The following is a 27,143-nucleotide window of genomic DNA, read 5'->3' as shown; positions in this document are numbered from 1 at the left end:
CCCGCTGCGGCCAGCAGTGGTCGGGCCCCGCAGTGGGGTCCCCCCCGCCCCCGCCTGCCTCCCCTGAGGGGCCTTGGGCTGCCCTGAGCCCCCCCCTTCCACCCCAGCAGCCCCCAAACTGGGGAACTGGGGGGGGGGGGGGGGGGGGGGGGGGGGGGGAAGGAATACAACACGATGGGGAGGGGGGGCTGTCAATGGTGGTGGTCCCCTGCATAAGCTCAGGGGCCCAGTGGCCTTCCCCAGCCCTGAACACCTCCTGGCCATTGGAACCCAGCGTTTTAAAATAGAATTTTCTGGTTTTTAATGCTAAATAATCAACATGACAAATAATTAGTGCTAAACAAACAGACTCAGGACGTCGGAGGCTACACACCGGTGCACTGGGCAAGGGAACGGCACCCGGAGCTACGGACACGGGGTGGGAGGGTGGGGGGGCAGCTGGTGGGGCTTCGCCTTCTGACCAGCAGGACGGGCTGGGGGGGGGCTGAGCTCAGACCAAAGCACCGGGGCCAGGGGAGCAGCCAGGCTGCGGGTGTCCTTCCCGGAGCCTGCTGGGGTTACGTCCTCAGCGCAGGAATCCCCTTCTCCTTTGGGTCGTCCCAGGGCGCCTGCTCCATCCACCCGCAGGTGCCCCCGCCCCAGGCTGCGCCCAGCGAGCTCTGGCCCGGTTTGGGGGAAGCCAGGGCAGCACCGGGCGGTTTGCTCCTGCCTCTTTCCCGTCCCGTTGCTTCTGGTGAAACCCTCCACAGGGCTCCCCAGAGGAACCCGCCTTTGCCAGCTGTGTCCCGGCACTCAGCGTGGGGCACAGCAGACGTTACTGCTACTGGGAGGGCAAAAGCTTCACAGTCCCAAATCGCTGGAACAGAGTCAAAACAAAAAGAAAAAAAAAAAAAAGAAAGAAAAGGTGCTCAAAAGGAGCACGAGGCAATGCAGACACCCCAGGTGAGTGCCAGCCTCAGTGAACCCCAACCTTGACGTACCGGTGGTGGGAGATGGGGCAGGTGCCACAGGACGAGGCAGGAGCAGTGACCTACGTGCAGTGGTACAACAGGACCCTCACCCCACAAGGTGGGGGGGACAGGGTTGTGAGACACAAAGAAAGGGGCTGAATAACGCAGAGGCTGCAGTAGGGGAACATGCAGGGCAGGGGCCGTCGGGATTCCGCTCTGCTGCATTCAAGTGGTACCAGCTCAAGTCACATCAGACGCTGAAGGGTGGGGTCGGTCCCTGTTCCCCCCCTTCCACCCCCAGCTCCTAAACATTTCCAACATTGTGGGAGCATTCACAGGGCACCAACAGGTGTAATACTGACGGGAGGAAGAGGTGGCTGCATGAGGTCTGGAGCTAACCCAATGTCCTGAGGCCCTTTGCTGGCTTTTGCCTGGCCTTCACCAGACTCGGCGGGCGCATCACATCAATGGTTACCGCATCATCCTTTATGCTTTGATTTTTCACAGGTAGGATTTTTTTTTCTTGCTTTAACTGCTTGGTTTTGTCTCGTTTCTTTGCTTTGTTTTTTTTTTTTTTTAAGAGTCTGGCAAAAAAAAACCATCCCCAGGAAGATGCTGAGACTCAGCATACTTTTACCATTGAGGCCCAAGACCTCTTCCCCGGAGAGGGTGAAGCTCGGGCCCAGGCTGGGTGCCACGGTGGGCGAGGAGCTGTTCTGGGAGCGGGCGGCCCGCTGCCATCACATGATGCCGTTGGTGAGGTACTGGAAGCCATCGTAGAGCTTGGTGGTGATGGAGCGCATGCTGCCATCCACCATCTGCTCGACGAGCAGCTGCAGCTGCTCCTCCGTCATGTTCATGTGGAAACGCTCCTTCAGGTTGCGGATGGTGCTGGAGCCGTGGAAGCAGGGGAGCTGTGAACCTGCAAGGCAGGAGGAGCAGGGTTGGCAAGGGGGAACTGGGCTCCAGAAGGGCTCCGCGGCCTCCAGCGGGGCTCCTTCCCTTGTCGCTGGCTCCGAGGCAGGTTTGTGGCACAGGCGTTGCCTCACCGCTCTCGGCCGGTGGCCAGGGTTTGCTGTGTCCCGTTGATGCAGAGCACTGGGATATTTACAGCTTGTTCCTGCACCGCAGCAATGGCATCCCCCTTCCCTTAGGTGTGTGTCAGGCTCCCCGAGGCACACTGATGCTCGGCCCTTAACACGGGCACATTTCTGCCCCCTTCCTGCTCCTCAGTGCAGCCCAGGTATCCTCACACCTTGTGCAGTTCCAGCAAGGTCTGGGAGCTCTCGGTGGAGCCCGCAGGCCCCAGCAGGGCTGCCCAGAGCCTCCTGAGATATGAGACCTCCCCCAACCTCTCCCAACCCTGCAAACTCTCCTCCAAGCACCAGGGGTCACCAAGATTTTTTGGGGCGATGCTCTGTGCAGCCCGCACCCAAAGCAGTCTGGCTCACATGTGCCCCCCCCGGACCCGGCTCCAGGGCCCCCAGATCGCCGTACCTTGCTGCATTATCTCCACAATCTGCACGACTTTATCCATGTGCTTCCGGGCAGCGATGAGACCCTGCAGCATCAGCATCTTGTAGTAGTTGAACATGTCCCCGTCTGGCCCACCCATCACCTGGAAGGCAGAGGCAGGGTGGGTGGAGGGCAGTGGACGGAGAACTGCCAGGAAAACGGCATGCCTCGAGCCGAGGGACTGCCAGCAGGAGGGGCACAAGCAGATCTGTAGGGACTTTAACTTCTATGAGTGAACCCACGCTGCAAAGAGAGCACCTTGAGCTGTCATCTTGGGATGATTAAAACTTGGAGCTGGGTCCCAAGAACAACTCAGCTGAGGCTGAAGAATTGGCCAAGAACCCACTGGTATCAACCCAGCCCTTTGTCCCCGCTGCCAAGGTTTCACTGCACCTCCCCAACAGTGCGAGCACCCTTCGCCACCACGTTCCCGCTCACTCACATCCACAAATTCAGTGGTGAGTTTGAAGGCAGACGTCTCAAAGCCAAGATTCCTGGGGGAACTGGAAAGGATGAACCCAAAATCGATGTGGATGATGTGTCCATCTGCATCCAGCAAGATGTTGCCATTGTGCCTGAGCAGGAGAGGGGAAAGCCTCCATTAAACCCCAAGTGTGTGCATGGCCCCCGCCTGCCTCCTCCCAGGATTTTCCTGCCGCACGCAGGGATGACAGGAAGAATCCCAGCAGAACACACAGCTCTGTCAGCGATACTGCGACCAGTCCTGTGCTGGGGTGTGGACACTCACCTGTCCTTGACCTGCAGCAGGTAACACACCAGGCAGTAACCAGCACAGCTCTGCACAAAATTCCTCTGGGCCGTCAGGAAGGATTCGGTGTTGTAATTGCCGTGTTCCTGCAGGAAATAATCCAGCAGCGACAGCAAGGATTGCTTCTTGATTTGGTGGATGGAAACAGCATTCACAACCGGCTCAATCATGCCGCTGTCGGCGGAGATGACGAGGATTTTGTATGGCTTGATCCAGAGGGGAACACGCTCCTGCTCCCAGATGGACTGCAGAGAGAGCAAGGAAAGCTCAGTGCCCAGGGCGTGAGGGAGGCCCCGTGCAGCCACGGCCCCCGCCAGCCCCTGTCCCATCTCACCTGCAGCTGCTTGAGGACCTGGAAGGCGAGCAGCTCCTGCCGCAGGTCGTCCCCGCACTTGACGATGACGGAAAGGAGGCGCCAGGAGGGGAGGTGGCCGTACGGGGACCCTTCCCTGATCCTCCTGTGGAGAAGGACCAAGAGTGAGGAAAGGGAGAGAGGCAGCCCACAGGTTTCCCATCGGGGATCTGGGGGCAAGGAAAACCTCTGGAAAAGTAGCAGCTCGCTTGGGACTGCAGCAGAATGAGCTCCATGGCCCAGGACTGCAACAACTGCACACTGAGCCTTGACCAAACTAGGGGGCAAACTTTGCCTGCACCACAAGACATCTTGGAGGAGTGCAGAAGGGAATGTACTCTCCTTGAATCCCACAGCCCTCCGTCAGAACAACACCGATAACCCCTCCCAGATCTGTAGAGCACAACGCTCTCCCTCTTGCTCAAGGAGAAATGTGGGGGTTGGATGCACAGCTCTGAGGCCAGGAACAGAAATGAGTTTGTTTTGGGATGGGACAAATTGCTATGCCATAGAAGAAGCCTATAAATGCCTGGTAAAGCCCCTCAAAGCCTAGTGCAAGAACAGCAAATCTGTCATGGATTTTCTCCCTCCTCCAGCACAGCCACTGCTCCCTGTTCTCCGCCTCCCCATTCACCGTGTCCTGAGCCAAGGGCCTCACACTCAGTTATTTACAGGGCAAATCTCAGAGCCACATTCTGGTGTTTGCAGGACACACAACATCCTTGCAACGCCGCGAGCAGCCCGGTGCACGCAGCCCCCTGGCCCTACCTGACTTTCTCCTGCCAGGGCTCCTTCAGGGCGACCGCAGACGGGTCCTCAGGGTCCCTCTTGAAGGCCGTGGGGGTGTGCGCCAGCTGCTCCGAGAGTCGTCGCCTGCAGGACAGAGCCCGTAAGCAGCGAAACCCCCGTGCTCGGGGTGCACGGTTCGATGGGAAGTACCATCCCCACGGGCACCCAGAGCCTGATTCAAAGCACCTCCCAAAGCTCACGAGTTCAACCTGGCTTGGAGCAAAATGCAAACCAGGGCCACGTCCTCCCCCTCGCCAGTGGGAAAGGAGCCGGGACACGAGCACAGCCGCAGGGGCTGAATGAGGGGAGCAAAGAGTGCGATCCATTTGGGAAGAGCTACAGCTGGGGTCTCAGTGAGGTACAGCAGGAGTCTCCCAGCAGCTCTTCAAGCAAGCATGGGAGGATTATTCCAGCCCAAAGCCTCTACTTAGGGCTCTCACACCCTGCCACCACTGCCTAGCACAGACCCTCCTCAAGCCGTGCAGATGAATTTTCTCCGGGAGTCTACCAGGCAGACTCTGCACCCCTCCTTTTTCCCACTTGAACTAAGACCAGCCTCCTAACCACCCCCCAGTAAAACAAATGGATGCTCTCAGCACGCCAGCCTCACCTGATATCTCCAGCAGCTATGAACACGGGCTCCCTGCTCTCCTGGCTGGTGATGCTGTCCACGGAGAACTGGGAAATGTTGTCACAGCTGTTGGTGTGAATCTCCGGCAGCTGGGAGGGGAAAAACGCGAGAGGTGCAATGAAGCAGCAGCATTTCTACACATCTGCCACCACAAGGGGCTGCCCCTTCCCGGCAGGAGCTGGCCTTGATCGCCGCCATCAAGGGCCTGCGGTGCTGGATCCCAGCAGCAGGATGGAAAGGGCACCGTGCCGCGAGACAAATCCTGCCCGGCACGCCCGGCCTCACCTCTACTTGCAGCTCCACAATATCGTCCACAGACCAAGCCTCGTCGTCGTTGTCATAGTTGGGGACGGTGGTGAAGCTGCTGGTCCGCTGCTCGTGCGTGATGCCGCACTCGGGGAGGTTCTCGGCTGAGCGCGTGCTCCGGATGCGGTTCTCGGGGATCCGGGCAGGCACATTCGCTGTGTCGAAATTGTCACATTCAAGTACTTCCACGTAGATTAAGTAAGGAGCCTGGGGAAAGCGAAACCCACTGTTACTGGGGCGTGGGCTCTGAAGGGGCCAGGAGGCTGAAGGATGCAGCACAGCGCACTCCGGCCGTGCGGGGTGCACGCAAAACAAAAGGGGTGTGCTGGGGACAACAGCCCGCCAGGAACTCTTCTCCCGCGTTGACCGTGCTCACCTTGTCCTTGGAGTTGAGCACGACTGCCTGCGTGTGGGGCACCCGCACTACGTGATGGTCGAAGCCGGCCGTCGGGAGCCAGGCACGCGCTGGCAGCTTGTGGTTCAGCAGCGACAGCTCCGAGATGAGCCGCTGGGTCTTCTGCTCTTTGGTCGGCAAGGTGGCCAGGCGCTTCCCGATGGCTATCAGGGACTTGATGAATTCTCTCTCGGGAGCAAGTCTGACAGGCTGAAAAGTTGTAGGGGAGGAGGGCAGGGGGGAGAGTGTTATAAAGGTCAGTAGGACACTGGATTTTTTTTTTTTTTTATCAGGCTCTGCAATCTAAAAGCACCGGGATGAACTCTGGAGAGCAACGAAGGCTCTTCCTGTCCCACCCTGCCTGCTCTCGGATGATGCTCCCGTGGCCAGAGGGACGGGCTCAGCATCCGGCTGCGGGGCAGGGCAGGATCCAAGCGCTTCCCCTCCCGCCGGGGGCCCGGAGATCCCACCCTGGCCCCAGGAGCTGCTCAGGGTCCCCAGCGCTGCCCCGCGGCTCCGGCGAGCCCGCAGCCAGCAGAGGGAGCGCACCGCAGCCGCGGCCCGACTCTGCGCTGGCTTCTGTCTGTCCTCACCCCAAGGCCTCCATCGGTTCTCAATCCAACCATTTTGCAAAGCCCAAACTGCAGCTTTTGCAGCCCCTCTGGTCCTCGAGCCACCCCATGCCCTGCAGGTGAAGGCCGGCTCTCTGCTCCGCTTTTCACAGCTGAGCTTTCAAATCAGAACAATGAATGATTGTGGCTGATTTCGCCATTAAAGATGCAGAATTAAACTTGCAAAGTGTTCACTGCACAAATCATGCTGGAAATGCACATGCAAAAAGCCATGGAGCGTGAGAAAAGGAAGCAAAGAAAAACGTCGGAGAGCCGTGAAAGGTTACGCAGCAAAATAAAGAAATGGTAGAAGAGGGGGAGGAGGATCACTCCAGTCGTTCCCTTTTGGGAAGGGGCAGGTGCCAATTGGTTTGGCTGTAGTCCACATCAAAAATCCTTCCAGACTCAGGGCTGAGCGCTGCCCCTTCCTCCAAAGTGCTCTGCTCTCCCTCCTGCCTTGCTTGCACGTGCAGCAGAGGTGCCCTCGCCTGGCGGCCCAACGCATCCTTGGCCTCTGCGGCCGTTTTTCTCGGATGCACTTCACGCGGTTTCTGCGCAGAGCAGAGCAGTGTTCTGTGGGTGCTCAGCTCCTTCCAGCACCGCTCCTTCCTCGCCCACCGCAGGCTGCTCCGGGGAGGAACTGCTGCGCTCCGGGCACGGAGGTTTCCGAGCGTGACCTGTACTTGACCGGCGGCCCCTGAACGCAGCCAGGTTTCCAACGCATTGCTCATCTCAGCAGAGTAACTCGATGAGAGTCGCTGTGGCAGGAGGTTGGGATCGTGCCCAGTGGGACAGGCAGCAATTCAAGGTGCCCGCATGGAGCAGCAGCGCAAGAGCAAAGTCCATCCTGGTCCAGGGCAGTATCGATCTCCGTATCAGCAGCAGCGATCAATCTGCTTCCACAGCACGCAGAGCGAATCCCCGCTGCTCCGGGATCCCCAGGCACTCGTGAAGCGTGCGGTTCTGCCATGTGCTCCCCGTCGTGCTGCGGGAGGGGAGCAGTCCTGGCCCTGGGTGCACCTCGTCCGCGTCCAGCCCACGTTCTGCACCTCCACGGTCGTGTCCAGGCCTTGGCTCCTTCAGCCAGGAAGACGTGGCCAGCAAACGGCCTCCCCAGCCCACCCAGCCCCAAACTCGTCCCACCAAACTCTGCTCCAGCCTTTTGTGCTCCAGGGGCTGAGCACAGAAAGCTCTGTGCCGTTTCGCATCCTGCTGCAGAGAGTTGGCGGTGGTGGGAAATGGCAACAGCTGAACCCGGGGCAGCCCTGACCTGCAGCAGGCACGCACCTTGGCTTCCCCAAAGAGCTGAAGAAAGCCAGGCTGTGGCTGCATCGGAGTGGTAACAACAACGCGCTCTTACAGCCGAGCGAACAGGGAGAAAGGAGATGGTTTTCCCTAATCTGCCTACCCAAAGGACCGGGCTGTCACTCCGAGCCAATGTAAATATTGATTTTCTTCCATTTACTTTTACTTCAGCAGAACATTTTGCTGGCAGAGTTTTGTTTTTTGTTTTTGTTTTTAAAAAAATAAATCCCTCCTCTTCAGTTAGGTAGGGCTCTTGTTGATGTTTTGCTATGACACAGGCCACGAGAGGCGCCGCAGGAGGAAGAGCCGTGGGGCGCTGCTCCTGCACGGGGCCAGACCTCCTCCTGCGACCAGCAGCGACGGCTCAGGCGGAGGTGACGTCCAGCACCGGGCGACGGCTTCGTGGCACTGCCAGAAGCATCAGGACGCAGGGACGGGGCTGTCCCACAGCTACTGGAGCTCCAGGGTGGCTCTGCCCACAGCAGCTTCGAGCATCTCAGGAAGCTGGGGGTTCATCGGCTGCCGCCTGGCCACAGCTGCCAAAATGTCTTCTGCGGTTCCGCTGCTCTCACCCCTGCCCTCCACCTCTCCTCCACCCGAAGCAGCTCCCTCGCCATCTCCCTGCCTTCACCTGACGCTCAGGTGCCTGCAGCAGGTTTATACATTCGCTATAAACGCTTGCAAAGAACCCTGAGTGCTGCAGTCATGGTCTGCCGTGCTCAAGCACCTGATAAATGACCAGGGTTTGCAAAGCCTGGAAGGGAAGAGCTCCCAGACAAGGGAGAGGGGACTCTCCCTGTCCTTTGCAGCCCGAACAGCGGAGTCGGAGGAGATGGAAAAACATAACGGGGGAGCCTACGGCAGAGGGGGGATTGGGACAGAGCCTCAGGAACGTCCACGGCTGCAGATTTTCTGCTTGCATTTGCTCGCAGCGCGCCCCTTGCAGCGCTCGTGCTTCTTTCTGGAGGCACTGGAGGACTTGGGAGGAAGGGGAGCCCGGCACACATTCTGCAGCTGGAGCTCACCACGCAAAGCCTTGCGGGGGGATGCGGGCACACGAGGCACTGCGCCTTGCTGCCTCGGGCTGTGCTTTTGATCATGGACTACATGTTCGAGGTGTGGAAGCCCACTAGAAATCCCAAACGGAGAACACACGCACTGGGAGGAGAGTGACACAAATGAGAAAGATGCCGGTGATTCAAAACCAAAAAGAGGTTCGATTCAAAAGAGTGGTCTGCTAGGGAAACACGGGGGGTTGATTGAAAGACCGGAGTGCAACGAGAAAGAAGGGAAAAATGATTGGTGGAAGAAGCAAATTAAATCCCATCTGGCAGAGAACTTTTAAGTAAAATTCAAGGAAACAGCATTTCCTCTTTCATCTGCTAACGACGTGATGCAAAGGTCAGCGAATGCTCAGGCAGAACTGGGCAGCATCAGCTCGGCTGCTCCCCTGCCTCCACGGCTCGTTTCCAGCACGAGGGTTTTTCTCTCTCCCTCGCGGCCTTTTTTAAGCGATGAGCAACCGGGTCAAACTCCCAAGCCCCTGGAGGCTTTCTGGTTTGTTTTAGCCAAACCGGTCCAAGGAAATTTGCCCACAGCTCCGTTTCAGCCGGCGTTTCCCTGCCGAGCAGGGAAAGTTCCCTTGCGAGCGGCGCCCCGGCGAGCGCTGCTGCCCGCGCACGGGGCAGAGCCGGAGCGCATGCACGGGCGCTGGCAGAGAGAAGGCTTGCTTTTCCCCAAACCAGGCTCAAGCAGTGCAAAAAAAAAATCGTACGTTACGGGACGGCTTGGTGTCAGCGCTGCTCGTGGTGCACGGCCAGGCGCCGGGGTTTAGTATTTTCATGAGACAGAGGAAATGCTGCTGTAACACGGAAGCCAGGCAGCCCAGGCGCAGGAACAAAACGGGCCACTTACGGAACAGAATGATTTATCAAGGCTTTCCGTACTCGAGGAGAGCTCCTGGGAAATGGATGGAAGGGATTTTGGTGGCAGGTTTTGGGTGGCGGTGGTGGTTTTTTTTTTTCAAAGGAGAGAGAGGAAGGAGGGAGAGGGGGGGAGAAAAAGCAAGAGTTTAGCTCCAGGTTCATAACCATCCCCTTTCACTTTGTTCCTCCCCGTGGCAGCATCGCTACCTCGACTCCTGGCTAGGGAGAGGCTCCTCCAAGCCCCAGCCACGAGCCCGGCAGGTGACGGATGCTCCCGGAGCAGCGCGACCTCCAGCAGCGCCCCGCGGCCCTGGGACCCCACAGGCAGCGGGGCTGTCGGTATGCACTTCTGCTACATGTCCAGAAACCACAGCTTTTCCCCATTTTCCTCCTTTATTTTGCTACCTGGAGCGGGCCTGCAGCTCTTCTGAGCTGGCTCAGAAGCATTGCTCAGTGGAGGCCAAAGGCCAAACCTGTGAGTTCTGCAGTGCCCTGCTGCAAACCCGTAAATCCTTTATTTTCTTACAAAAAGAAATAGTAACGGTGCTTCACCCCCTTGAGACCGACGTGTAATTGGTTTGTAAAGTTCCCTTCCCCAAAAGAAACAAACAGGTCTGTTTTTAGCATGTTAATTACCGGGATATGCTAATTCCATCAGGCTTAATCTTACCATAAGCAATAATAGCATTTAAATTAATAGCTTCCTCATGACCACATAAAACAACCCCTAACAGTGCTGAGACTGGGCAAAGCTGACCGAGGGAAAAAACAAAAAATAAATAAAGGGTTTGCTTGCAAACCGAGTGAAAACCATGGAGGCTGCAAGCCTCCACGCGGGAGCTGCGCAGCTCAGCGCCCAAGCCCCCAGCACAACCTCAGCAGCTCTGGATGTGCTTGGAGCCGGCTCCTCCTCACCTGCTCGTGCTTCCAGCAACATCATCTCAGGGGCACGGCAGCCTCGCTTCCCCTGACTCCAACGCACATAAACCTGGGGCAGAGGCTGGCCTAACCCCGCTCCCTTCCCCTGCAGAACAAGGCTGCAGGAAAGCCCACGGCAGCCCCAAGGGCTCAGCCACCGGAGGCTTTCCAACTCCCGAAGGCTTTCCAACCAAGGGAAGAAGCTTTGGGGCCTCCATTTCGTGTCTGGTGGTGCCTCCAAAGAGGTCAGGCAGTTTTACAGCAGCCAGTCCAAAAACCACAAGCCCACCATGCCCACACGGGGCACAAACCACCACGGAGCAGCCCTTTTGGCAAAAGGGACGAAACTCAGCATGTCCCTGGCTTCTCCTCCCTGCAGTGCTCGGTGGACGCTTCAAGAAGTTGCTGGTGGCAGCGAGCAGGGTGGCACGAGCCCCGTTCCTGTGGGCAGGGCTGGAAGGTGGAGGCACGCCACGCTGCCTGCAGCACGCCGCCTCTCCCCGCACGCCCGACACACGGAGGAGCCGAGTGCCAGCAAGCTTCCAGGTTTGTCACCTAGGAAACAAGAAGCCTTGAACATTTCATATTTTGGGCTGGCCCACCCAAATTCAATGTGCGGAGCGTAATTTCCAGTCGGTCGTGGCCCTCAGGAGCTCTCACACCCGTTTGTGATCCCTGCTCATCTCCTGGAGGCTTTGCACTGGGGCTTTGAGGCACGAAGGCCGAGGTCTTGGTGCTTCCAAGACTTCAGGACTCTGAGCACAAGTTTCTACCCCGTACACACACAGCAGCAGACCAACAAAAATAACTTCAGCACTCCTTGTAAAGCATCCGAAGTGAGCTCAGCACTCCATGCCCTGCAGGGATGCTTTCACTTCCCCAAATCCCCCCCAGAAGGGCTTACACTGCTCCTAAAACCCAACAACAAACCTTTTGGTTCCTGCGGATGGCAGTGTTTTGTGTCTTAAAAACAAACAAACAAAAAGAAACAAAGCAAGGCAGCCCTTGAGAGCCACACCTTGCGTTTCGGGGAAAGGCAGGGCTGTCAGCTGCGAGACCCCCAAACCAGGATGCCCAGCGCTGCCCCACAGCCAAGGGGAGGCGGCAGGAAGCCCCCCAAACCCCAAGGGACAGGAGAGAGGCCGAGCCTCCGAGCCCTGACCAGGCTGCGGGACCGGGACACACCTGGCAGCGCTGCCTCGGAGCGCGTGGCCACCCCAGCAGCCATCCTGCAGCCCGTTGGTGTGGCTGCAGGGCAGCGGGGGAGAAACGAGCCCTACCAGAACAGGCACTTTCACCGGCATCGTGAGGGTGCAGCTCCTGAGGTGAAAGGCCAAACTCCTCCACACCCTGCCTGCCGGAGCCAGAGCCAGGAGTTAAGAGGCCAAAGACTTGGGTAGATTGTGATGGGAGGAGCGAAGGGAAAGCTTTCAACCTCTAAAAACTAAAAAAAAAAGTAGCTTTCCAATTCAGAAGTTGCTTGCAAGCACGCAGGCTGATATGTGAAGCTGTGCAGAAATGCAGACATAAACAGCTTTGCATACGAGCCCTGACTGCTCAAGATCCTGCTGATGATGTGGCTGCTAAAAAAAAAAAAAAGAAAAAGAAAAAGGAAAGCAGCAAAGCAGCACTCCCCCCAGCCCGCGGGCAGCGCTCGCAGCGTGGGGAAGCTCTGCTCGCGGCGCGGCACTGCAGGAGCTGCCGTCACAGCGCTCCCTCCCTCCGCCAACCCAGATTCTTACCCGATTATTCAATTAGCAGCTTTCTAATTACAGGTTTTTTTCGCTTGACTAGTGGAACCGGCTGAGCCGAGCGTTTCTGTTCGCACGGCCTGCCCTGCCTCCAGGCACCGGAGCATCCTTGGGTCCGTCCAGGTGTCGCATCCAGGCGCAGGACCTCAGAACCCGGGCGCATCCACAACCCCAGGACCCCCCCAGGACCCAGCACCATGGCACCAACTCCTCCAGCCGCAGCCAGGGGCTGAGCTACAACGTGCCGGGGGAGATGAGGGGCCGAGGCTCAGTGCCTGCATGGGGCTGGTGGTGCTGAGCCGACCAGGCAGGAGAACTTGGGGCAGGCTGCGGAGGGAAGTGGCTCGCACCCAGCTCTGGCTCTAACTCGGAGGGGAGCCGCGGGGTTTCGGCCCTGAAAGGCATTTTCCAAAAGCGACAGCACCAGGAGAAATGCTGAGAGGTGGTGGATGCGGAGCGCGGTGCTGTGGGGTCCCTGCCCGGTGATGCGAGCCCAGGCTCACGGAGACCTCGCTGGCGGAGCGAGCCCCGGCCCTCGTGTGCCTGCTGCTGGGTGAGAACGGGGCTGGCGTGTGGGTGAGCGCCGCTGCTGCTCAGCACCTACCTGCAGAGGAACTGGTGCAAACGTATTTGCATGCTGCAGAGGAAGCCTGATCTGTCTGCACAACAAATCCCCCCACGCCAGCACTGGGAGAACTCTGCACCTTGCAGGGCTTGCTGCAAAGGTGTCTGGAAGAGGTTTCATTAAAAAAACAAAACAAAAAACAAAACAAAGCAAACAGCAACAACAACAAAAAACCACCACCAACGGAACAAAACCAGCCAGGCTCAGGCTGTGCACTCTGGGGTCCCTTTGAGGCACCCCCCAGCCACTCTCGGTGCCAGGAGTTGATTTTTCCTCCTCCCAGTGGGATCTCGACCCCTGTCTCAATGTCTCGGGCACTGACGGCAGGGACACGGCAGCACCCAGAGGCAGAAGAACCCCCAGACGAGCAGAGATGAACTTTTACTCCTGCAAAAACTCAAGTTTAAGAGGGGCTGGGGAACGAGCTCAGGGCTGGTCCTAGTGTGACCCCATCCATGCATCCGATGGACTCTTGGACCGAGGGAAAACCACTTGTAGCTCAGAGCAGCCCGGAACGCAGGGCACTGCGGGTCTCCTGCACGGGCAGTAACTCCGAGCACTTAAACACCAGCCCCAGGAAGCCGGGTTGGGACATTCAGAGGCCAGGAAAGCTCTCACGGCGCCTCGAGTAAACCCATCGCTGCGCAACGTTTAAACAGCTTGCGTGGCCTCTGGATCAAAATACGTTTCAAACATTGCCAAGAGAAACTATTCTCGGCGCTCCTTTCATCTATAATTTATGTAAAGCTTCGGTTTCCATTATTTGAGCAGCTGCAGCCAGCGTGAGCATGAGACCTCCGCACGTCCTGCCTTCCAGCAGCCAGTTGTTTCCAACCGTGCAGGTCCCCGTCCCCGTCCCCTAACGCCACGTGCCCTGCGGCCGCCTGGGTTTTGGCCCAGGAGCAGCAGCGGTGCGTGGAGCAGGGCAGGGTGGTTTTAGCTTGCAGTCGGCCAAAGCATTTCCAGCCTGGCTGACCGACGCTTTGCAGCTCTGCAACCTCCTTCACAGCCGTTTCCCAACGTGCCATTCCTAAATTTTGTGCAGACAGGAAAGCACGCGGCCCCTTCACCGATTTACAGGACAGAGTGGAGCAGAGGGAATCTTGGGCGAGGCAGAAGAGCCAAGAAATCTTCCCCCGTTACGAAAACCGTCACGAGATCCCTGTGTCTAGACGGAGCAGCGGGGAAGTCAGCTGGCAAGGTCTCAGCACGAGGCGGGGATGACCCTGGGAAGCAGGCGCCTGGAGCGGGGTCTGGGTGGCCGGGAAAGGCACCGGGAGCCTGCTCCGAGCCGGCTGAACCGTCCCGGCCGGGCAGGGCCAGGGGAGAGGCGCTGCTGTGCTCCGAGCACCGGCTCAGCTCCCCGTCCTCCTCTCCCAGCCCATGCCCAGGTCTCAGCCTGGCACCTCCCACCCCCTTGGGTCGATGCTCGTGCTGAGCCCTGCAAAAACACAGCGGCAAAAACAAAGAATCCTGACTGTTCTTCCAGCTTGATTCCCTCCAGCCCCACATCCCCAGCGTGCTGCTCACCCTCCTGCTCCAAAACTCCCTGTCAGCAGATGCACAAAGCGAACAACCCACATTCTCTTTGGGGGAAGCTCTGCTCAAGCAAGGGTTTGCGCTCAGTGCCTTGGTACGGAGGCTCCCGCACGCGCCAGTACCGCAGCTCAGCACCAAAGCCGAAGCAAAGTTGCGTGGATAACTTCATGACACCGAACAGCGAGCGCTGCAAGGCCCACGGGAGCGGTTCAGGTTTGGAGGGCTGCTGCCCTGGGCAGCAGCAGCAGCTCCCAGCCCTCCGCTGCCCAGCACCCTTCCTGCAAACAGGCCTGATCCAAACAGGTTGGGACAGGGAGGAAATCAGATTTCCAGCAGGGATCGGATGGCTTTAGATTGCAAAACAGACACCAGCTTCAGTTGCCCAAGTGGGGTGGGAATTCAGCGGCGTAGGAAGCAGCTCAGCCCTGCTAACCCAGCTCTTTGCTTTATCTGCATCTCACATCCCCCCTTCCCCTCGCACCACGAGAATTCCCCCTTCAGAGCCTCAGCTTCCTCGAGCGAAACCAGAGGAGCGGCACTCCCACGCTCACAAAGTGCCTCCGAGCCTCCAGATGAAAGCAACGTCTCCTCGAACCCGGCTTTCTATGGAAATGAAATTTCAGAGAAACTCTGCCCGCGCCTCCCTCCCCGGTGATCCCCGCGGGGAGCGCTCGGCGCGGCAGGGACAAGCTGCGGGGCCGGGGAGGGGAACGGCTCGGGATGGGGGGGCTGCGGGGAGCCTCTGAGCCCCCAGCCCCGACGCCAGCCTGTGCCAACACACACTGCACACTAGAGCCGGGCCAACGGCTCTCCTCCGTGTGAATTTTAAGGCCAGCTCACTAAAAGACAGCGGCATCAAAGCCTCCTTCGCAGCTACCCGGACAGCAATCCTGCAGCAGAGGAGCCACGAGATGAGAACCAACCCCCGAGCGTGTCCCTGCGGGCACCCCCTCTCAGGCCGCGTTTCGGAGAGCCCCACCATTACCTCTTCCTCGCTCTCGACTTTGGGATTGCTGGCTGTGCGCTTCAGATTGCTGCTCAGGCTGATGGTAACCGTGGCATCCGACTTGGACCTCTGGTGAGTCCTTTTGGAAGGAGACAGCCCCATGTCGGGCGCTGGGCTCAGGGACGGCAGCTCCCTCTTCTTGTGAGCTGGCTTCAACTCGTCCGAGAGGATGAGTTTCCGCAGCTTGGTCCCACGGGAGTGTCGCTGGGTGGAGATGTGCATGTCCGAGGAGTAGGCGCCCAGCAGCAGGGCGCACTGCAGGGAGAAGTTGATGCTCTGCCGGCAGCGGTGCACGATGTAGGGCTTGATCGCGTCCCCCACATCCTCGTCCATGTGAATGTACATATTGAGCAGCTGTGGCAGGTAGAAGTCCACCTCCTCGTTCCTAAAGCAGAACAACCTATTCCCAATGTAAGCCTGCACACCAGGTTCCTTTGAATTGTACAAGTATGAAATGGCCATGGAGATATCAAAGAGTTTGGACTCAAAGAGCCGGAGGAGCCACGACTGCTTGGCAGAGTTATTCTTCTGCCGCTTGCGGGCAGTTTTCACCGTGTTGGCCGTGGTCTCATCCTCCTCCTGGATCTTAGAGGCTGTGCTGGGCAGATCGTCCAAGCACCTGATTTCACAGCCCTCCACGACGTCTCCGTTGGGCAAATCCACAGCAGTCCGCGGGGCGCGCTCCGCCTCGCTGCCATCAGCTGCTTTTGTCAAGCTGTCCGAGGAAACGCCGTGCATCAGCTTCACTTTCTCCAGGACCTCCTCGCAGGCCTTCTTTGCCACCTCGGGGTCGATGACCGCCAGCTCCCCGACGCCCTCGGTGATGACGCTGAGGGACGTCCCGCCGTTCCCCTGCGGCGCGGAGCCGGGCGCCGGGTCTCCGACGGAGTCTCCCATAGCAGTGGTGGGTCTGCACGCTTCAGAGCTGAAAAAAAACAAGACAAAAAGGAGTCAGGGACGCAGGCTGCGTGGGATAGAGCTTCTAGGCTGAAGGTGGGAAAGCAGCAATCCAGTCTGGGACGCACATTTGGGGCAAACCTTTCCAAAAAGGCTTTGTCTAGGCAGGATGGACCCAGGTGGCCAACCCAAAACAGGAACACCGAGGTGGCTGCTGGGGTTCTAATGGCCTCACTGGTACCCCTGCCACCCAGGCCTGAAAGAGCTGCAAAACATCTATCAGCCACTACAACAAATTCCCCTGTTACCATGACAATAAAAAAAACTGAGCAAGCCAAAAAGAGAGGGGAAAAAAACCATAACCACATAACCAGGTTGCTTTCTGTATGCCAGGAAAGGAACGCCGCGATGCTGTGTGGCCACCTTGGGGATTAGAGGGTCCCCGGCCGGGTTTATCCCGCATGAAGGCTTTACCCTGCATGAAGCTTTTAGACCTTCACCTCCCCTCTGGGACCGATGCCGACAGCACCGACGGGGTGCTCTGAGGGTGAAATTCCCCGACCGTCCTGGCCAGCGCGCGCAGCTCTGGAGCAAGATCCAAGGTTTCGTCATGGCCCTGTTTTCAAAGTCCAGGCACTAATGCCCAGATTATGCATCCTTGCCAATGATTAGCGCTTAATTGCACTTTAAAAATAAGATAAATGCAGGACTGAACACGCTTCCTGGTTTCCCATCTCGATAAGAAGAGCAGCCGCGCACCTCTATGGATAGCCAGCAAGAATAAAGAAGGCCAGTGCCAAGTGAAATCGCCCTCTAAAAATAAAATAAGGCACCCCATTCACTCCAACATCATTACTGCGGCTCTGACTGCTTCCCTTTATTGCTCACACGATCCAACAAGACAGCTCGTGATCAGCAGCAGGGCACAATGCCTTTTACAAATGTTAAGCGCTGCAAGCAGATTGCCAATTCCCTCCTGCTTTTCATGTCCAGCACGGTGGAAAAAACGACGGTCTTTGGAAAAGTTCACCGAACAATTTTCTGCCTCTGCTCACCCCCCAGCCCCCAGCCCCGATTTTGCCACAGAAACCGTGCCAGCAGGTTCTCACACCAAGGTTCTTCCCCGCTCACTTAATGCCCTTGTTTTATCTGCTTATTTGTGCAGGCGATTACAGGTTCAGCCCCGGCCTGCAGCACAAACCCTCGAGGACGAGCGCTCCACAGCGAATGCCGACTCCCCTCCTGCCACCATCCCGGGGCTGCGGCGCCTCGTTATTCCCAGCACAATTCCTTCTGGGACCACCGGCAGCGGGGACGCCGCTTTACGCCGCGCCACCTCCCTGGCAGGCTAATTAATTAGGGCAGCAGCGCGCCGGGACGAGCGGCCAAGGCCGCTATCTGGGTCGGTGCCGGCGCCGTGGCGAGTGGAAACACCACCAGCACATCCAGGTGCACGCGCTGGCTTCCAGAGACCAGCTTCCTCCTCTTGTTTTAGAAGCACTTACGCCCTAACGAGGCAGTGAAAGAGCCTGACCAAAGTTCAGCACTTTGAATTAATATGAATAACATCTTTCACTCGGCCCGCACAGCAGCACTGCACAACATTTTCCTCTGTGCTTGCCATTCCCTTTGGTCCAAATCCCACATGCTTCAAATATTTGTGGTCATTAGATCCTAAAGACCCTGCGAGCACAAGGAAGTTGTTTTTCCTTCTCGGTGAGTCCAGCACTGCCCCACGAGAGCCCACACGATGCAATTTTTAAATGAGCACTGCACCAGCGAAGAGGGGAGCCTTCAGCACGACCCAGGCAGGGTTGGCAGAGAAACACGGCGTGAAACCGGGCGCGAGGAAGGAAGGGGTCACGGGAGAGCAGGAGCAGTCCTGGGACCCTTCCCATCGAGGCACGTGGGATGGCCGGTGCTGACCAGGAGAGGCACAAACCCAGCACTGGCGTCTGCTGAGCCACAGCCGGGGCGCAGCAGCACCTTGCTGCCTTCCCTGCTGGGCTGCTCCCACCCACAGCACCCCCCTGGTTCTGTCAGCAGCCTGAACTGCCCGACTGACGCAGGCAAACGCTTCCACGTCCTTCTCCTTAGGCTGTTACAATGCCATTAGATCCCCCTCCCCATCAGTTGCCCGTTTGAAACCTGATACAAAAGGTAAAGAGAGCTCCCAGCTCAGGACGCCTCAGGCCAGGTCCAGATCCTCCCTGCAAGGGCTGGGCAAAGCGCTTCACCCCCTGCAGTTCCATTTCCAGCAAGGCAGGGCCAGCAGCTCCTCCATCTCACCAGCTTTGCCCCTTTCTTCTTCCTTCTCGTTCGGCCCCCCAGGCAGGATGTAAACCCGCTCTGTGGGTGATCCTGTGAAGGTTCAGCAAAATACTGGGCAAGAGGCAACCCTGCCCTCCCTCCTACCAGCCACGGAGGGGCCCGAGGGGCACAGGAGGCCTCGTCCCAACCCCCAGGAGAAAGAATATTTACATTCTCCTTATTTCCGTAGTCTGGCGGCCTCAGACAGGCAGAAGCCCCGGGACTCTGCCGCACCGGTTGGCTGCAGTTCTGGATGTCAAACCCCCACGGAATAGGCTGGGTCCGACTTGGCATCTAAACCAGGCTCGCACAATTTCTCTCAATGCTTTCGAGGCACCTGTGCTTCAAAACGCAGTCGCTGCCAGCACTGACTTTCCCACGGCCAGCCCAAAGTCCCAAATTCTTCTTCCAGGTTGATCGGGAACGCGAGGCTCGCTCTGCCCCCGCCCCGCAGTGCTTTGCACTGACGAAGGGACAACCCGGCAGAGATTTGTAACTGCTGAGTGGGTTAAACTTGGATTAAGGACCTACGCAAGATAAATCCGCCCACGGGCCTGCAGGGTTACCTCGGCACCACGGGCACGGCTGTGGAGCCAGCGCGCCAAGGTTTTGTTTTGCTCTTCAGCCCCCCCGGCATTTCCACACCCGGCTCCTCCAGCGACATCCTGGCAGCGGGGCCGTTTGGAGCCGGCCCAGGACACAGCCCCGCTCCCAAATTCCCGGCGAGGGACTCCCCTCCCTGCCTCCTGCATTTTTCTGCGAGTCGCACCACCATTTGCCAAACGCGCTATTTACCTCCCTCCGCAGCTCGGCGTGACTCCCCGCTTCCAAAGGGCCGCTCTCAACGGGGCCACAAATCCCATCGGCTACACACAATGAAGCAACGCAGGCTGGAAAACAGGCTGAGCTGAATTCATGTGGCTCATCCTCCACCCACAGCCATAACGGGCCAAGTTTCTCTCTGGCGGAACTGCACCGAAGCCAGTGATTAAACACGAAATAAAGGGAAGCCCCCGTTAGCACAGAAACTGGATGAGGCAGCGGCACGTTGGTGAAGCGATTTGAGCACGCAGCTCCTTCAAGGAGCAACAAAAGCAAAGGGAGATCTCCTGGAACAGAGCTGTGGCTTTACAGGAAAGAAAAGTCTCCCTCCTGCCTGACTGGAATAAGAAATATTAGCCCTGGCAAACACCCAGAAGTGCAGGATGAAGCCTCGCTAAGACATCTGGTCCCTATTACACTGCGTTACTTTTTGTTTTGCTCAGCACTGACGGCCTTCTACATCTTGCTCTGCCTCGGGGAGGGCCACGAGTTAGGATGGAGACACGGAGCGTATCGGAGCCATGCCGTGGGCCGAAGGCTTCCAGTCCCCTCCACTGCGTTAAGGGGAGCAAACCACAGCTCAGGGCACCCCTCGCAGCAGCTCCAGCAGGCCCAGGGGCTGGGGAAACTGAGGCACGAGCGGGGTGCCAGTGACTCGGCTCACCCCGGGCAGATCGGCAGCACGCTACGAGCTTTAGCGAGGGCGAGAAATTCTCGCTGGGGGAGGCTGCTTCCTCTTTCAAGCCCAAAATCCCCTTCCAAGAGCCTCAGCGCCGGCACAGCCGGATTGCCACCTGTGTTTCACACTCGGCTGAACCAGATTCAGCCCATGCACAGCACGCGTGTCCCGGTCTGCTACAGAAATAGTGAAATACCAGGCTCCAGACACCCCGAGGACAGATCTCCTGTAAAGCTGCCCCACTGCATGGCAGCGCTGCTTTGGGGCTTTTTCCCCAACGAAAAGCAGCTTCGCTTCTGGAGGATGCACACCACGGAGCCCTGACACACCTGCCCAGCAGCTTTCTTAATAAAAACAGAGGGCTGCAAGCGATGCTCCAGTGGAAGAAGCAGCAGCAGCCCAAGCAACTGCAGAGGGGCAGCCTGAGCTTGCTGACAGCGCCCTGTGGCTCCTAGAACCCCTAAAACACCTGAAATCAGGGGACTGCTGTGACAGTGCCCTGCTCCAGCTCAGCCTCGCGGGGCTCCGGGACAGCCGCAACGCCAGGGCTGGCACAGAGCAAACAAGGACTCACTCCCAGAGTTGAAGTCTGCAGCACGATGAGAGGCGCAGCAGAACGAGGAGCTGCACGGAGCGCTGCGGGACGGCTTCAACAGCTCCTCGGCTCCTGCACGGGGAGACGCCACGAGCTCCCTGCTGCAAACATCCCTCCACGGCAAAGCGTTCACACTTCTGGCTTTGCGGCATCTTTCCTAAGCACCCGTCGGGCCCGTCCTGCCTTCCCGACAGCTCAGCACCGCTCTCCGCAGCCCCAGGTGGGGCCGGCAGGTGCCCTGAGCCCGCTGCGAGCTGTTCCTTCGCTCCTTCCTTCGCTCCTTCCTTCGCTCCTTCCTCCTCCGCAGCTCGCACAGCCCCGGGGAGGGCCGAACCCCGGCGCTTTACCCTGAACCCAGCTCCTGCCCCTGCCTCTCGGCTCCGAACTGCCCCAGCCCTTCAGGAGCGGGGCCCCCGCGGTGCCCGGGGCTCAGCTCCGCCGCCCCGTCCCCAGCACGCCCCACACCGGGAGGCCCCCCACGGGCACCGGGCGCCGCCTCCCGGTCCCCGCCACCGCTCACGGGTCCGGGCCCGGCTTCCTCCCCGCCGAGTTCCGCCGCGGGGCGGAGAGAACTGGGGGGGGGGGTGGGGGGAGCCGGGGGTTCCCCGCGGGAGGCGGCCCCGGCGGGGGAGCGCCCCCGGGGCTGGGCAGGGCCCGGAGCGCCCCTACCTGCTGCGGGGCCGCCCCGCGCCGCCGCGTCCCGGGGCTCCGGTGCCGGTGCGCGGCGCTGTCCGGGAGCCGCATCCTGGGCCGGGGCGCTCGGTGCCGGCTGTGCCGGGGAGGGCGCGGGGCTGCGGGACCGGGACCGGGACCGGGACCGGCCCCGCCCGGCGGGAGGCGGCGGCTCAGGAGCGCCGCGCAGCCCCGGCTCCCCCCCGGCCTCCGCGGCGCGGCCGCTTCCGACTCGGGCCGGAAAAGCGACGCCGGGCCCGGCCCGGTCCGGCCCGGAGGAGGGGGGCGGTGGCGGGGGGGGGGGGGCGGCGCCGGGCTCACCTGCGCGGGGCCGGAGCCGTGGCGGTGCGGGAGGGGCCCCGCGGAGCGGCGGCAGGCGCAGGCCCCGGCGGCCCCGGGCTGCCCGGGCCGAGGGGGCGGGGCCGAGCGCGGCGGGGCGGGGCCGAGCGCGCCCCCTGGCGGCCCGGCGGCGCCCCGAGAGTGGAGGGGGCGGGGCCCAGCTCCGGGAGGGGCGGGGCCTGATACAGAGCGGGGCGTGGCCTAATGGAGCCCCACCCCCTTTGGCCTCGCCCCTCCTGGGGGACCCGAGGCGAGCCCCGACGGCTCCCCCCCCCCCCCCACCCCCCCCCTCCCGGTGCCTCCCGGTCCCCCCCCCCCAGCCCGGTCCCGGACAGACGGACAGACAGACGGACAGGCGGCTGTACACGGCTTTTAATGGCGGGGGGGGGGGGGGCGGGTGGCGGGGCCCGGCCCCGGGTCTAGGTGTTGGGGGGCGCGCAGAGCCCGGCCCCCCCCCGGGGAACCCCCCCTTGGGGAGCCCCCCGGGAGCCCGGGGCCGTCCCGTGCCGCGGGGGCCGCCCCCGCCCTGTGCCCGTCACCGCGCGGCGGGGGGGGCCCCTCGGCAGCCCCGGTGTCAGCGCGGGGGGGGCCGGCTTCCTCCTCCTCCTCCTCCTCCCCCTCCCCCCCGGTGACCGGGACGGCCCCGAGCCGGTCCCCGGTGGCGGCGGCACCTCCGGGCCCCGCGGCCACCCCGCCGTGAGGCTTCGCCGCCTCCTCCGCCGCCCCCGGGGCCCCCCGCGCCTGCTCCTGCTCCGCCGGGGCCCCCCCCGCGCTCCCCTCCTCCGGCCGCTTGCGGGGCCGCCCCCGTCTCCGCTTCTGCGGCGTGGCCCCGGCCGCAGCCCCCGGGGGCTCCGGGGGCCGCTTGGCGACCTTGGGGCGCTGCGAGTCCTGCGGGCCGGGGCCGTCGGTCCCCGCGCTGCGGGGCGCTGGGGGGGTCTCGGCGCCGGGGCCCCCCACGCCGGGCAGCAGCATGTTGAGCACGGGCACGGCCGCTTGCTGGCTCAGCAGCCCCGCCGCCCCGTTCGCCCCCGGGGCCAGCCCCAGGGGCAGCGCCGGGGACGCTGAGCCCACCGAGCCCACCGGCAGCGGCAGGGCCACCTTGACCGTGCCCGCCAGGGGGGCGGCCGTGAGCTTGGGGGCCAGCACGGGTGGGGAGGAGCGCACGGCCGTGGGCCCGGGAGCCACCAGTCTGTCCCCGGGCTGGATGCGGGGCAGGAGCAGGGGCAGGCGGGCGACCAGGGCGTTCACCTGGGGGCTGCTCGCCGGCCGGGGGGGCTCTGGAAGCTTCTTCTTCTCGGGCCGTGGCGGGACGGAGGCCTTGGGGCTGCTCTCCTTCTTGCTCTGCAAGCAGGAAAGAGGCGTGAGCCAAGAGATGTGGCAGCAGCCTCGTGCAGGGCTGGGCTGCTCCCAAGGCGTCCCCGCTGCTTCCTGAGACTGAGCACCCATGGCAAGACGGGCACCCCGGCCTCCTGGCTCCCGACGGGCACGCTCAGGCCCTCACCTGCCCCTGGCTCCTGTCGCCGCTCTCTGAAGCTTCCAGGCCGTTCTTCTTGGCCGCCAGCGGGGACCGACCGTCACGGTGGAGCTTCTCTGTGCTCTCTGCAGACACACAGCAGGGGATGAGGCAGGGACAAACCCCGACGGAAGGGGGACAGCACCCAGCCACCTCTGTGCTCCCCCACACCCGTGGGGGAAACCCATTCCCTGGGCCTCCAGGCCGCTCCGGGGTCCCCAGGGGCCTCTGGGGGGTGCCAGGAGCTCCCTCCCCCCCGCAGACCCACCTGAGACCACCATGGCCATGACCAGGTCGGCCCGGGCTGAGCGCGAGCTGATGATGTGCTGCTGGATGAGGAACTGGGCCACCTCCACGATGTTGTTGAACGAGCGCTTGAGGATCTTCTCGGCCCAGTCGCAGGTCAGGGCGCAGGCCGCCTCCATCACCTCGCTGTTGTAGGACTGCACCAGGTCCGTCAGCTCCGACTGCTGCCGGCAGGACAAGCCGTGAGCCTCCCTGGCCCAGGCCAGGACTCCCCAGGTGCACACAGGGCCTGATCCGGACACCCCAGCAGGTCACAAGCCTGCACGGGCAGGCACGTACCTCGTCCGCCCTTCAGGAGGCTCAGGGGACAGAGCAGAACCTCCTCCCGGCCTCGCTCGCCCCACAGCCCATGGGAACGCAGAGGACACCCCTCTGCCCCTTGCCTTCGTTAGATCTAACGAGCGGGGTTCGCTCCCCTGCCTGAACGGGGCTGGCAAAGCTCGAGCCGAGGCGCCCGAGGACTTACAGTCTCCGTAACTTTGAGATCCAGGCTGGGCAGGGGCGGCAGGCTGACCACCGTCTTCCTCCGGATCCCGCTGTAGCAGTACGTTTGGCAAGGTTAAGGGCTGTCAGCCACACAACACAGCCGCGAGAGGCCACGGGTTACGGCTCGGAGGGATGCGGCTGCAGGGCTCACGCCATCGCCGCCTGGCACTGCCGAAAGGGTCTGGGCTCGTCTCTGACTCGGGGCAGCGTCCGGCCCCGCGCCAACCCACGCTGCTCCCAGTCCAGCGGGGTGCATGGAAGGGACGCGGCAGCTCCAAGCTGCCCTCGGGTAACCAAGCTGAAACTTCAGGAGCTGAAAAAACAGGAACCAGCCCCTCTCAGAAGCTACAGAACACCATCTTGTGCACGGACTCGTAAATGGGAGTGACTGGAGACCAAGCAGCTCTTGCCACCAGTTCGACTGCTGCTGCCACAGGGACCGGTTCCCAGGGCCTCCCCGGCCAGCGGGGCACATGGAAGGATATTTTGATTGTCCTCGGCCTCCCAGCCTTCTGGCTTTGATGTTTGGGAAGATCTCCCGGATGATCTTCCCAAAATTGGCGGTGCTCAGAGGGCGGCAGCAGAGGTTATCGCAGTATTGCCTAAGGGAGAGGCAGAGACAGAGCTGCAGGGGAACGTCCCCGAGCCCTCGCTGCCCTCCCCACACGTCCACTCCTCCCCTGCTCAGTGCTGGGCAGGGCTGATCCCAAACACACCCGGGTACCCGCTGCCCTCCGAACCCCCCCCCCGGGGCTCTGCCGTGCCAGCCCAGTCCCGGGGCCAGCCGCTCCTTGTGCCAGGCCTGTCCCCGTGCTCACTTGTAGGCATCGTAGACGTCCTGCTTGGGCAGGCAGGTGTCTGTGTGCTCCTCCAGGTGGTTCCGGATCCAGTTGCACGCGTGCATGTACTCGGCTGTGCTCAGCGAGCTCAGGTCCAGGCTACTGCTGCTCCCCGGGGAACACGAGACGAGCGCCGAATTAGCAGAAAAGCAGCAGAAGCAGGCCAGGAGACGGCAGAGCTGCGGCCACCTCCCACTGCCAGCCCGCCGGCCCCTGCTCTCCCAGCCAAGCCCCAAACACAGCCCCAGCTCGCTCCAGCACCCACCTTTTCTCCCCCAGGCTGGGCCCGGATGGCAGCTGGAGGTAGAGGTAGAGTTTGTCGTTGTCTGAAAACTTCTGGACATCTTGCTACGGTCAAAGGGTCCGGAGGGAGGGGAAAACGGACCAGAGACAAAGAGAGGTTGAGGATCCAGAACAGGACCAGCTGATGCAGGCAGCGCTCTCGTTACCCTTCCTGGCAGTAACTCATGGGGGGTTTAAACCCAAGCATCTGGTGAGGGCCGATGCAGCCTGCCCATGAGGCAGCGGGATGAATGCAGCCGTGTGGAGCAGGGCAGAACTCCGGGGACTGGAAGGGGCCAACCCGTGCAGCTCCCTGCAGGCAGATCCCGACCCAAGGGGATGGGGGATCCGGCAGAACCCAGGGTCCAGCCCAGCCAGACGAGGGGTGGGAGCCCACCAGAAAAGGGGGGGGCACAGCTTTTGCCCACCCTCAGTGCCACATCCCGCAGAGGCACTCACCAGGATGGAGTCCACTTTGTTCTGCACGGATTTGCTGCACGGGACAGAGACAGAAGGCATTAGGGCAGGGCCAGACACCACCACCGAGCCCCAGCCCCTTTCTCAACCTGCCTGCTCCCACCCAGCTCCTGCACAGCTCCCAAGCAGGGCAGCCCCAGCCCCATGCACTGCGGTACCGAGAGCCGAAGGCTGCCTGTACGCGATGCTCCGGGACCCGCTGAGCACCCGCAGCCCCACCAGACCCTCAGCCCCTGCCCGTAGGTGCCGCGTGCTCCACCCTTACACTGGGGAGGGCAGGATGGGCATAAACCCACGGCCCGCACACTCCTAGTGGACCAGCCCATGCTACTGCGAAATTCCACATTGTTTTTTCCACCCGAACCAGGCACAAACACTGCCAGCAGTGCAGGGACCAAGCAGTGCGCGCCTGGGGCCGTGCCGCCCGCAGCGCTAAGGCAGGGAGCTGCACGGCACCGCGCCGCTCGTCCCTCCGGTCCCTGGGGCTGCCAATTAATCAGCCTGATTAAATGGCACCGCTGTCGGCAGGGTCGGACTAACGGGACGAGCTGCCCGGGTACGAGCAAGCCTGGCCCTTACGAGATGGTGCTCCGCAGCTTCTGCAGCAGCGTGCTGGGCTCCGTGGTGCTGCTCCGGGAGGTGCTGGGCGAGGAACTTCCCTTCCTGGCAGCTGGGGCGCTCGGCTCCTCGTCAGCCATGGCATCGGGCTCCTGGTGGGGGGCAACCAAAAACTCAGCGAGGGAAGGAAGCCCCTCCAGAACCACGCACCCCCCCCGGCACCCTCGGTCCCCCCGTCCTGCTCTGAAGGTGCCGGGCCCCGTCCGGGCAAGGGCCCCGGGGGGGGCTGCAGGGGCAGCGGCTGTCCCCAGCCCCCCCGGCCTGGCAGGGGCCAGGGATGCCCGGGGGGACACGAGGAGCCGCCCTCGCCCCGCAGAGCCCCAAGGGTGGGGGACCCCAGGGGACAGGGAGCGACAGGGGACGCGAGGAGGGCAGCACCCGGGGTCAGGGGACAGCGGGAAGGGCAGGTCCCGGGGCCAGGGGACCCCAGGGGACCCCAGGGGCAGGGACACGGGGACCGGGGCCGGGCACGCGGGGACCCGGCGCACCGGGAGCCCCCTGGCGGGCAGCACCCGGGCTCCGGGGACACGGCGAGGGGAGGTCCCCGGGCACAGCGACACCGGGGGGCAGCGCCCGGCCCGTCCCGTCCCGGCCCCCACCCACCCACCTCGGGGCGCTCCGGGCCCGCTCCGCTCCCGGGGCCGCCCCCGCCACGTGCCGCGACCCCGCGCGCAACAGGAACCGAAAGTGCTGCGCTGCGCCCCGCCGGGCCGCGCCCGCCGCGCCCGCCGGCCGCTTTTTTCCGATTGGCTGCGGCCCGGCAGGTCTGCCCGGATACTGCGCCCGCTTGAAATGCGATTGGACGATCCGGCTTTCCTACCCGGATACAAGCGGGCCCGGTCTCCTGAGTGGCAGCGCGAGGTGAAGTCTGCCTAGTAACAGGCTCCTGATTGGCGGGACCGGGGGAGGAAGCACGAGGGTA

At 61.5% G+C, this 27,143-nt stretch overlaps 2 protein-coding genes across 5 annotated transcripts; both read right to left on the bottom strand.

The window, feature by feature from the left end:
- Positions 1–69: 69 nt before the first annotated feature.
- PI4KB (phosphatidylinositol 4-kinase beta) lies at positions 70–21,797 on the bottom strand. Of its 4 annotated transcripts, none has more exons than XM_084303254.1 (12): positions 21,683–21,797; positions 15,366–16,311; positions 9,537–9,581; positions 5,689–5,916; positions 5,292–5,519; positions 4,986–5,095; positions 4,355–4,459; positions 3,569–3,692; positions 3,214–3,479; positions 2,908–3,040; positions 2,448–2,568; positions 70–1,872 (listed from the first exon to the last, which is right to left on the bottom strand). In XM_084303254.1, exons 2-12 carry the CDS (start codon positions 16,281–16,283, stop codon positions 1,691–1,693), a joined length of 2,460 nt encoding a protein of 819 aa, XP_084159380.1. In that variant the 5' UTR covers positions 16,284–16,311; positions 21,683–21,797; the 3' UTR covers positions 70–1,690. The 4 variants fall into 4 exon arrangements, with proteins under 4 accessions (XP_084159380.1, XP_084159381.1, XP_084159382.1 ...); XM_084303255.1 differs by lacking the exon at positions 21,683–21,797 and adding an exon at positions 21,359–21,587; XM_084303256.1 differs by lacking the exon at positions 9,537–9,581.
- RFX5 (regulatory factor X5) lies at positions 21,206–26,932 on the bottom strand (the record flags this gene model as incomplete). The annotated part of the gene is made up of 11 exons (XM_084303346.1): positions 26,829–26,932; positions 26,183–26,313; positions 25,586–25,619; positions 25,110–25,192; positions 24,824–24,949; positions 24,479–24,607; positions 23,986–24,055; positions 23,482–23,683; positions 23,202–23,299; positions 22,108–23,041; positions 21,206–21,879 (listed from the first exon to the last, which is right to left on the bottom strand). The coding sequence occupies exons 2-11, from the start codon at positions 26,299–26,301 to the stop codon at positions 21,206–21,208; spliced, it is 2,469 nt and encodes an 822-aa protein (XP_084159472.1). The 5' UTR covers positions 26,302–26,313; positions 26,829–26,932.
- Positions 26,933–27,143: the final 211 nt, after the last annotated feature.

Source organism: Netta rufina (assembly GCF_964035555.1).
Source record: "Netta rufina genome assembly, chromosome: 29".
Lineage (NCBI taxonomy): Eukaryota > Metazoa > Chordata > Aves > Anseriformes > Anatidae > Netta > Netta rufina.
This window is presented reverse-complemented; position numbering and strand designations above follow the sequence as displayed.

Coding starts and splice junctions, on each gene's coding strand:
- PI4KB (XM_084303254.1), bottom strand. CDS start 16,283: ATGGGAGACTCCGTCGGAGACCCGGCGCCCGGCTCCGCGCCGCAGGGG. Junction 3,480..3,568: donor AGGTCCTCAAGCAGCTGCAG/GTGAGATGGGAC, acceptor CTCTCTCTGCAG/TCCATCTGGGAGCAGGAGCG. Junction 2,569..2,907: donor TCACCACTGAATTTGTGGAT/GTGAGTGAGCGG, acceptor TCTGCCTTCCAG/GTGATGGGTGGGCCAGACGG.